Raw genomic sequence first — 12,181 nt, forward strand, 5'->3', positions numbered from 1 at the left:
ATTCAAACAAACACAAATCAGTAGAGATCTGGCAACCCTCGATCGGGGAACTAAACCAACCTGCCTCAGAGGGGCCTCAGAGGGGCCCCACAGCTCAGCGCCACCTCAACTGTTCTGTCAAATAAACTCAGGAGAGGCAGAAAGCCAAAGGTTTGGACGACCCCAGTGATTAAAGGATAATAAACGTGAACTCTGCTGGAACAATATTGGGCACCGTCCTGTGAGGGCGAGTGTTTCAGCAGCACTTTGACACTTATTAATTGAACATAACACAGAAAAAAAAAACTTCAAGTCAAAACAGAGATAGCCTCGATACCACCTGCTGTCACAGAGTGACTGACTAACACAAAAAGTCAACAATTTACAGAACCAAAATGACATTGTGTAGGATGTCTTTCAATTACCTCTGTTCGGCCCCTGATTGAAACACAATCTTAAACATCGGGATTTGATTCAGCACAATGCAGTTTGTGTAAACCCGAACTGGCTTATACAAGTCTGTGTTGGACAAACAAAATAACACAAATTATTTCCATAAGTGTTACTGTCTCTGAAAAAGGCATGACCAGGTTAAGTGTGCGGGGATTGACTAAAATGAAGATCTGTCCATTGACAGATACAGCTGCATTCAGTACTTGTCTTTTCAAACAATATCACCAATCAACACAATCATTTATTGTTTCAAAGAATCCAGTGGATTGTACATTAGATATTTAAATAAGCAGCATATGATTCTGTTGTTAGGGTATCTCTTCAATGTCCAGCCGGGGACAACAGATAAAAAGCTCCTGTCTCATTTACAGTTTACACCATGGGATATGGTTATACTGTACATGTATGCATGTATGCATGTATGCATATATATAGTTTTTGTATGTTTTTTTAATAGACATTTATTTCCAATGTTCAGCATTGGTTGATTAGACTGACTGTAATTTAATTTCTATATTTTTATGGATGAATAATAAATAAATAAACAGGACACATAAAAGAAGTTTTGTACTTTAATCTAAGAAGTAGTTTTTTGAAGTTTTTCAGCAAGAGCGCTTAATTTCTTCATAAATACTGTATATATTTTAAGAATTTGTTTCTATTGTCAAGCTTCGATCAGTTATTTTAACTTTTTCCTTGTATGACCACCAGCTTCAGTGGAAAATCTAGATGTAAAATTAAAGCCCCAGGGTGCTTAACTGTAAATTTGAGTCTAACCTTGTTAGTACATGTTACATTTTGCTGTGTGTGTGTGTGTGTGTGTGTGTGTGTGTGTGTGTGTGTGTGTGTGTGTGTGTGTAGACCCTGAGGGCTAACTGTCAGAAACAGATAACAGAACCATTAGTGCATCAGCAGTCTGTGATCTTCATTGAGGCTGAAGGGACAAGATTGCGCTCGTTTACTCAAACATTGCTCTTTTTTCCACTCCGTTCCTCTTCTCATTCAGCCCACAGCGATGGGCCCGCCTGCTAAGTTGCCACGACCTATCAGGACTCCGTATAAGGGAGACAAAAGCCGACAGCTTCTGTGACACAGTACAACTGATTAAGAGATTCTCTCTCTCTCTCTCTCTCTCTCCCTCTCTCTCTCTCTCTCTCTCTCTTTTTATGTATATGATAGTTAAGTGGTTTGGCAGTGTGTATCTGAATAAATGAGCATAATGAATACATAACAAAGCTGGTCAGGGATTAGTGGTTCAGTAATAGTCCTTCTGAGTGGAAGAGAGAGAGGGTATTTATGACGCTGACATCTCTCTGATCACCACAGCAATTACGAGGAGAAACAGTGATGAAATTACACCAGAAGAGAAGTAAACAAAAGGGAGAGTGGGGCTATTCGAAAGAGTAAACAAAAACAAACAAATCCAGTCAGAGAAAATGTACAAACAGCTAAAAGGGTTGGCCGGTGCTAGCAGCATTTAGCTGTCAGGAAACATGCAGCTCTGCTTGACTTCTGCACTCTAACCCAGCCCGTCAGCCTCTTCTGGTCATGCAGCACTTTTCCTCTGACCTTTTACTTTAATGGATGTGCGTGCTAACTTAACCTAGCTACATAATTACAGCTGCTTGGACTGTAATGTCAGGGGGAACGTGGCTGTCCAGCACAAAGCGATCATACAGTATAAGGGAATATACAACTTGCAAAGACTGGTTGCTTGCATAAGTGAACAGTCTGGAGCCACTGCTAATGAATATTTGTGTATGATAAAATGGGGGTTTCCAAGCCAAGCAGCCAAGCACTAAATATGACTGAAAGTTTAACTAGATCACTTTACCTAGTAGCTTGCAATTATGCATGTGACAATTCTGCTACTGAAAAAATGTATGTTTCTTACAGTATATTCATTGTTACTATAACCATATATTATAGGGTTGGCCCCTCAGAATGAAGAGTCTTGTTGAGGGTTGCTAAGGCTACCAACCTACACATTATCAACCTGTAGCGATTGTCAGAAAGCATTATGTTAAATGTAGAGGTGAAATATATATAATAAATACTAAATGCAGGTTGAGGGGTTGAGAAATCATTTGAAGCCTTAATCATAAAATACATAGCAGTGAGGAAGCCACATTTTCAGTTTTCATTGAAAAGCTTGAAAGACAACTGTCACAGATCATTTTTAGGATTGCACTCTGTCAATAAAAGCAAAAATACTTTCTATCTCCCTTAAGTAAAAATGTTGAAGGCTAACTCCTGTCCTCAGCTTTTATTTAAAGTGCTAGAGATCAGATCAAACAACCAAGATGTGTGACAAACAGTATTCTCAGAAAACATGGACAGCATTACAAAAGCAGCTCCTCTCTCTCACAGGGTGTTAAACCATATTGTACTGCGCTCAGAGCTCTCCACTGAAGAGGAAGTCATCTATTTTCACCAGTTTGACGTAACAGCAGAGTCAGTCAGGAGGGCCTATTCATTCCTCCATCAGTTGGCCCATCAATCAAAAGCATAAGGGCGTGTTTAGAGGTGTGTAACAGCAACAATAATGTGACGCCATTGCATCAACTCACACCATCACGATACCAAGACACACTGTAGCAGATCACGTATGAATGTTTGAGTGTTGCCAACATCGCCATAGAGGCAGTAAAACACAAACGGCAATGAGGTGTTATCAGCAGCTGCAACAATAATAATTGTCTGGATGGTGGAGAGGGAGAGGAGAGCAAGAGGAGAGGAGAGGAAGAGAAGAGGGAGAGGAGAGGAGAGGAGAAGAGGAGAGAGGAGAGGAGGAGATAACACTATACCTGCTCTAATTTGAAGATGTGTTGGTTGAAGTAGTGCTGCAGTCGTTCGTTGGCGAAGTTGATGCAGAACTGTTCAAAGCTGTTGTTCTCATAATCCTCAAAACCAAATATGTCCAGGACTCCTATCGACAGAATCTGTTGAAAAATACAGACAGTTTAGTTTCTTCAGGATATGAAAAAATATGCTCTGGTAACAAAGTGAACATCAGTACAAATGTTTGATTCTTTATTATTATTTAGAGCTATTTACTTATATTGTGTTTCTTTGTTAAAACACATTCTCTAAAGCTCCAGTGACTCCGTTGCCCCCTAAGTGTTAGTAAGATTCATGACATCATAGATTATTATTATGCACCATCTGAAGGAGGCGTCCACTCAAAGCCTTTCATTAAGAAATGGACTGTAAAAGCTGTTTCCAATTTAATTTAATTTAATTCAGCAGTGTTTTATTTCTCTCTGAAGGGCAATTTTTTAAAAACCTACATGAGCACACATACATAGAGCTGCATATTTAAACTGTTATCTGTACATAAGAACAATGACCTTGACAGAAAGTGCAACCTCATCGACCCCCTGACAGAGCAGAGTGAGGACAAACACACACACACACACACACACACACACACACAGATGGTGTCAGTGCCAAGGGAGGCACACACACCGCAGTTGGACAGCATAGGACCAAAGGGGGTAAACCGAGCTGAGGGGAACTTGATGCCATCTGCCCAAATGTTTTTGGCACACAAACACACACACACACACACACACACACACACACACACACACACACACACACACACACACACACACACACACACACACACACACACACACACACACACACACACACACACACACACACACACACACACACACACACACACACACACACACACACACACAAATGATCTGTTTTCTAATCCTTTAGATGCTTCCACAGGGTTTGACTTGCCAGCTGCCACTCCAACACACACACACACACACAAACACACACACACACACACACACACACACACACACACACACACACACACACACAAATTCCACTATGTGGGTATGTATACACACACATAGTGGAATTTTCATATCACATCACTCCCTGCTTTTGAGAGGATGCCAAAAAGCAGGGAATCAAGTCTTCACAGACAGGTAGACAGACCGAAAGGCAGGCAGGCAGACAGTCAGACAGAAGCAGGATGAAGAGCATGACTCGTGAGGAAAAGGTGAGAAAAGACAAAAAACAAAGGGAAGACATGACCAGAATGTACAGTATGTATGTTTGCAAATTTTGAAAAGACTTCCATGATTGGCTCTCAAAGGGCCACTTTTTCCAAAAGAGATGAATTTGGTTTTTGCCGCTCATTTTTTGTATTGGAAAAGGAATTGACCTCTGCCTTTTTTTCTTGCACAAAATTGAGAATTAATAAAAAAAATAAAATAAAAAAGAAATGTCCTTCATGCATAAAATAGACCTTTTTCACAGTAGACTTTTTAACTTGTCATATATAGAAAGGCACAGGTGTATTCAATACTGTTAACAATGTGTATCAGGGGCGCCCAGATAGCTCAGTTGGTAGAGCAGGCGCCCATATATAGAGGTTTAATCCTCAACGCAGCGGGCCCGGGTTCGACTCCGACCTGCGGCCCTTTGCTGCATGTCATTCCCCCTCTCTCACCCCTTTCACGTCTTCATCTGTCCTGTCAAAAATAAAGGCTAAAAATGCCCAAAAAAACTATGTGTATCAGTCAGCATACACAGTAATTTAGTAAAGCTAAATGACCTGCAGCCCTAATTAATATCATTATTTACACATGTGGTTTTCCTCATATACTGTATTTTACTATACTACCATCATACTGTATGTTACCATGACAATTACAGCTGTAATGCCCAAAAAGTATGCAGCATACAAATGCAGAGATGTGCGAAACATGTCTCCGGCTTTAATTTGTTTACGATGAAATTGGAATTTAGTATGAAATCAATAAAACTAAAAACAACTAATTATGAGCTTGTGGTACAAATTGTTTTAAAACTCATCAACAGTACCTTTAAAAAAAGATATGGTTTTGATATACATTAATATGTTTTACTTAGTTTTGTTATTGTTTGTTTTAGTTTAGTTCTGTTATACATACTTTTTAAGTGTGTATTTGTTTCCATGTCATCTGTTAGTGTTGAATTGCAGTGTTACATACCTCTTTTGAACAATTAACAAGATGCCAATATGTTGTTTATGTTATTGGTTTCATAAAGTCTGGGGGGGGGGATGCAAGGAAATATCAGGCTCCCGGAAAGGTATTAGATAGGTGGTTTCTGTAGTTTATCAGCGTTTTAAGCCCCCAACGTCTCTAGGCACTAGGATTAGGCATTATTAGGCAATGGTTAGGGTTAGGGTTAGAGTTTTGTGCCTTGAAGTCAATGGTCGCAGCGCTGCCTGGAAGGACACATTGGGGGCTTAAAACACCATCAAGCGTTTTGTATATGAGCACATAGAATAAGTGTGTGTGTGTGGGTTTTCATTCCTACCTTTGACTTGTCCTCCAGGTCCTTGTTGTTTAGCAGAGCATGGTTGGTCCTGAACACAATCCAGTCAAACAGCGCGCTGTACAGTGACTTAGCCATGGAGTCCCTCACCGTGCCCGCCTACACACACACACACACACACACACACACACACACACACACACACACACAAAAAACACACGCCACACACACACACACACACACACACACACACACACACACACACACATACAGAGAGAACATGTCAGCTTCCTCCTGATCAAAAACATATGGATTTCTAAATCTGGAACAGGAGCCAATACTGTTTTATTACTTTCACTCCCAGCCTCACTAAAGTACAGTAACTCTCCACTGCTGCTTATTTTTATTTCACAGTGGTGGTAGTGTTTCTGTGGTGCCCCTTATGTGTTATGAATACAGAGAGAACACTTATGCAAACAGTAAAACATTTTCTACTTGTGTGCTGGTCTTTTTCTTAACGGCATAACGCAAAGTCATTCTGCAGCACGGCTCTGGACGACAGAAATCTGACGACTTCCCTATATCAAACCCTGCAAATCAAACACCTGCCAACTGCAGCAGCTTAGCAGCAGCTTAGGTAGCAATGAGACAACACAACAGTAATGTTCCCGCTCTCTTCTCTGGAACCGGATCAGTGTCATATTAAATGTGTAAGGTGGGCTGAGAAGAGGTCTAATGAACTGCTCTCACAGGAAGTAGCTGAGTCATCGGATGGGACTGACAGAGAGAACAATAAGATCCAGAAACCACAAGGTTTCAGAAATGCTATGGTGAACAATGACTCAATGGATAGCGTTTTAAATCAATATTTCAGACCAGGCCACTATAGAAATATAGTTTCATAGTATTGCCGTCAAATAATTAATCAGTAGACTGACAGGAAATGAATCGCCAACAATCGTTAGGTCATTTATTTTAAATGACTGTGAATTTAATATATTTGGTCTTTAGACTGAAGGTTGGACAAAACAAGCAATTTAAAGAGACATCGCCATGGGCTCTGGGAAACTGTGATGGACATTTCTTTTTTTACTAGGCTATTTTCTGACATTCTATTGACTAAAGGAAATTAATTAATTGATAATGATAAATAATGGTTAGCTGCCTTTTGACCCATATACACCTAGTCAAACACTGTGAAATCCTAAAGGAGTAGTTAGACATTTTAGCGCAATAGCTCATTTGCTTTCTTACTAGAATTAGATGAAGAAGATCAATGCAGTCTCATATCTGTATACTAAATTTAAAGCTAGGGCCAGGAGGCGGTTAGCTTAACTTAGCATAAAGACTGGAAGCAGGGGGAAACAGCTAGCCTGGCTCTGTTTAAATTAAAATAAATAATCTGTCTTCTAGCATCTCCAAATTTGACTAATCAACATGCTATTTCTAAGTTGTTTTACAGTTAGCTTTGGTGCATGTGTTTTATTACCTTTGGACAGAGCCAGGCTAGCGGTTTCCTCTTGCTTCCAGTCTTGATGCTAGGCTAAGCTAATCACCCGCTGGCTCCACCTTCATATTTAGCTTATACTTACAGACATGAGAGTGGTAGCCATCCTCTCATCCATATATCTACATTACGTTTATTAGGAAACAAACAACACTAGTGTAACACTAGGCTGTTTAAATAACAGTCAACTAGCATTAAGTACCAACAATGCAAACTGTCTGAAACTTTGCAACTGTAATATAGAGAGATACCAGAGAGCCACAGTAATACCACAAAGACATCTTAGGCTGTTGTTATTAATAAATTGTTTATAACAACAGACACTTTGTATTCAGAGGGTAAACACGGAGCCTGTGTTAAAGCTCCCAGACTGCTCACAACTCTGAGTTATTGTTCTTATGTTCGGGAGTCTTGCTGTGCAAAGTGCTGTAGTATTTTAGGTGTTTTCAGTCAGGAGCCAGAGCCTTAAGTGCCTCCAGACCTGCAGATCACTATTTGGACAACTTTTTCTTCATGGATTGCTTTTTGATCCATAAAAAACAGCACTGCCAAGAGGAGCCATTATTACGCCTCAACAAGCCAAAGAGCAAATATGTTCTCTCCTTAGACATGATGAAAGGCATGCTAAGCTAACATAAGCAGACTTAAATGGAGTATTGGACACCACAGCACATTCTTTGGCAGCAAGAAGTGTTATGATTGAATGGGGAGTGGAACAAGACAAAAAACTATTTTCAGAACCCCGAAATAGTTGAGACCCCAATAATCCAATCAGAGTAGATTTGATTAAGCAGAGGTTGAAAACAAATAGTACTACTAATACTCTACTTCATCAAACACTTAACTGGTTGACTTGTTAACCACAGAAAGGTAAGGTTGCAACTTTGGCACCTAGGTGTCTTAATGTCAAAATGATCTTTTCCTTCACTTTTCTCTACAATGAACTTAGCGTCATCATGACATCTAACGCCTATCAATACCAACATGCCTGACGCACACCCAGCCTGGTTCCAGTCCAGTTCTCAGATTTGTTTACTGTGGATTTTGTCCCATATCACTTACATTGAAACTGATTTGGGAATGGATCTCTTAACGGCCGGTATAAACAGGAGGAATGATTGCATTAAACAAAACCTGTTGCAATGATGTGGGCACCTGACTATTGTTTTGAAACAGAGTTGAACATTTCTTTTAACTATCCTTTAATTAATTTGCCTGGTTAAATAATGATTGAACTTAAAATATCACCGACAGCATACACTGTGTTACAACCCTGGCTCAGAGGGACGCAAGTTCAGACAAACCAAATTTGCAAGAGGAAGTTGGTCTGATGCTTCCTGAAACAATGAACAAAAACAGGCACACAGAATCACACTACAAGGACATCAAAAGGGAATAAACCTGAGTCTTGAATCAGCTACACAACAGAGACCTTTGCGGGACACTGTGAACCCGATTAAGCTTAGAAAACGCCGCCTGCCGAGGCCACATGCGGCCAACAGCCGTGATGAAGCAAAACCATGCATTTTAAAAGCTGCCTCTTCCCTCTTGCATTTTTTATTGTTTAGGATATTTTTAACAAGCAGGCTTGTGACGTCCCTGCTCCCACAAAGTTATGTAAGATTGTTATGAATAATACAACGTTTGATAAGAAGCGTCACGATTTGAATGCTTCAGCAGGAACTCGAGGGATTGGCAGATGAGATGTGAACATTTGACATGCTCACTGAGCATGAATTGTCTCTGTGTTTGCCATGTCATTTAATTATTCACCACAATGGGACCAGTTACAAACTAGGAGGGAACATGGCTGGAAGCAAATGGGTTGAAAATGTTTTACTGGAGGGCCACCCAAGAAACTGACAAAATAATTAGCAGGACTCAGAGACTTTTGAAAAGTGTAACGGTCTTGGCTGTTAAACCAGGTCTTAGCTGGTGTTTGTGATTATAAGGTTCTGCCGAGGGGAAGTTGTTGTTCTCTTTCTTTCCATTTCTTTATTTCTCCTGAAAACCATAGGAGGTGTGAAACACCAGCATGAGCTCACGCTGCACGTGGCCTGCTAGCTTCCTCGCTGCAGGATGTTTTGTGTTAGCGCGTGTTTCACCACAATATGCCAATCTGCATGTGTTTTTAATTTGTATTTATGGAGTTGTTGTTTTTGTCTATCAGTGTAAATTGCATACATTTTACAATCCCTCAGCAATGGCAGATTGCCTCTACGCTCTCTATGAGGCTTTGACAACTTTGAAACAGCAGAACCTTTTACATGAATGAGTGTCTCATTGCTAACCCCTCACTTCCCCTTCCCCATGCCTGTCTTCAAACAGGAAGAAGGAAGTGGTGGAGTCAGATTATCTGGAGCCACATCAAAAATGTCAAAGTCAGATATAGATCACACTTTATCTTGACTGACAGGGGCTCACACACATATGCACCTTAACAGACACACACATTCATGCAATCATGATCTCACAGATGCAAACTCTTGTCTCACTTCTCCAGACCTGAAATAAACGCTGTGTCTAAACCCGAGCTAAACCACAGAGGTCGAGACTACTAGCGCCCAGCGTGGCTGGAATCTATAATTCCCCATCATTTTTCAATAAATGTTATCAATGATAACTTGATAATAGCTGTTTTTAAAGTGAGATTACACTACGCTAGAACTTTGGTTTGTAAAGATTTGTGGCCTAATATAAGTCCCTATATTGTTATTGGTTTCAGTTTTATTTCTCTCTCCATTCATGCTTAATGCACTGTGAAATACAGTAGGTCTCAACATTTTTTTACTTTTTATACTTTATATAACAAGATGCCAACAACACGCTCACAACAACTATGTTATCATGCTGATTCTTAGCAGATATGTTTACCATTTTAATGTTGTGTATGCTAACATTTGCTAATTAGCACTTACCACAAAGCACAGCTGAGGCCATTTCTGTGCTAAATGTGTGATTTGAGCTGAATGGAAAAAGAAAGAAAGAAAACAATCCTAGATTTCCCAATCACACAGCATCACTGATAATACAAACCTAAATATTTTTTCTGCGTTTTCTGAATTAAGCATTAGTAGCCTTAAATACAATCTTCAACCATAAGCTGCATGATGGCTTATTTTTTAGAAATATGTCTGTTTAAATCTGAGGACCTGTGTGAAGCCGGTTGTCTTGACCTGAACAAAATGATACGATTAGGGGAAACGTGAAAAATAATCGAAGGCTGGATTCAAAAGAAACATCATGCATTTTCATGACCCATTCATGTTTGACTTTATTGTTTTAAAGGATTAGTTTGGATTCTCCAAAGTCACACAGTAACACAAACTAAATAACTGATCTAGGCAGCAGTAGACCAGCAACTCCTGTGTTCTGTGAAGCAAAATTACTGTTTTTGTCAAAGGAGTCTGGTGCGATATAAGGGCTTCAGTTCCCCATCAGAAAGGACTGTCTGATAGCAAGGTAAAAGATATATCGTGCATATTGCGTACACTTAAACTTATACACTCACCTAAAGGATTATTAGGAACACCATACTAATACTGTGTTTGACCCTATCCCATCAATATGGGTCAACATTTCTAAAGAATGACTTCCAACACTTGGTTGAATCAATGCCACGAAGAATTAAGGCAGTTCTGAAGGCAAAAGGGATCCCCCACACCATTACACCCCCACCACCACCAGCCTGCCCAGTGGTAACAAGGCATGATGGATCCATGTTCTCATTCTGTTTACGCCTAATTCTGACTCTACCATCTGAATGTCTCAACAGAAATCGAGAGTCATCAGACCAGGCAACATTTTTCCAGTCTTCAACTGTCCAATTTTGGTGCGCTCTTGCAAATTATAGCCTAATTTTCCTATTTTAAGTGGAGATGAGTGGTACTCGGTGGGGTCTTCTGCTGGTGTAGCCTATCCGCCTCAAGGTTGTGCGTGTTGTGGCTTCACAAATGCTTTGCTGCATACGTCGGTTGTAACGAGAGGTTATTTGAGTCAATTGATCTTCTATCAGCTTGAATCACTCGGCCCATTCTCTTCTGACCTCTAGTATCAACAAGGCATTTTGGCCCCCCAGGACTGCAGCATACTGGAGGTTTTTTTCAGACCATTCTTTGTAAACCCTAGAAATGGTTGTGTGTGAAAATCCCAGTAACTGAGCAGATTGTGAAATACTCAGACCAGCCCGTCTGGCACCAACAACCATGCCACGCTCAAAGTTGCTTAGATCACCTTTTGTTCCCATTCAGTCTGGAGTTCAAGAGATTGTCTAGACCTGGACGACACCCCTAAATGCATTGAAGCAGCTGCAATGTGATTGGTTGATTAGATAATCGCATTAACGAGAAATCTTACAGGTGTTCCTAATAATCTTTAAGGTGAGTGTATTTGCCCCCGTCCACAGCAGTACATTGCCTAGCTTCTGTCGGTACTCCTGCGTGCTTCTCCAAAACTGGGGGCGTGTGCCGACCGCCATCTTCTGTAGCTAATACACTGACTATGGATAAGTACCTCATACAACCCAACTTCCAAAAATCCAAACTATCCCTTCTACAAACTCCAGATGCTGACCTCCTTATAAGTTGCCAAGCACAGTTTCTCTGCTTGAAATGGGAATTACTTTTACTCTCATTATTACTCTGGAACCAAAACCAAGCAATACATAAGTGAATTCCACGTGACTCAACCAGGGCCCATCCAGTAAATTTAGGGATCTTACTGGCTATAGTTCGGAACATACCAACCTCTACTCTGCAGCACACCAAGGTTCAGCAGGTCACACGGCAAAATCTCCCCTTCTCAATTGTGGGTGGATGAGACAGCTGCCCAGCACACTTTCTCAACATTTCTTATCCAAGTAGGAAGAAATAATTTGTCAGAAGAACCGGTAACATTTGCCAGGTTCTTTTTTCCACATTTCCTTTGTATAAAAACAGGCGTGTTATG

At 40.4% G+C, this 12,181-nt stretch overlaps 1 protein-coding gene across 1 annotated transcript in view; it reads right to left on the reverse strand.

Annotated features, from left to right (window-relative positions):
• Positions 1–12,181, reverse strand: part of LOC120564602 (unconventional myosin-IXAa-like) — a 162,484-nt gene that overhangs the window by 48,806 nt on the left and 101,497 nt on the right. The window contains 2 exon segments of the mRNA XM_039809735.1: positions 3,240–3,374; positions 5,770–5,886. Of these exon segments, the coding sequence (XP_039665669.1) occupies positions 3,240–3,374; positions 5,770–5,886 (252 nt within the window).

Source organism: Perca fluviatilis, chromosome 8 (genome assembly GCF_010015445.1).
Source record: "Perca fluviatilis chromosome 8, GENO_Pfluv_1.0, whole genome shotgun sequence".
Lineage (NCBI taxonomy): Eukaryota > Metazoa > Chordata > Actinopteri > Perciformes > Percidae > Perca > Perca fluviatilis.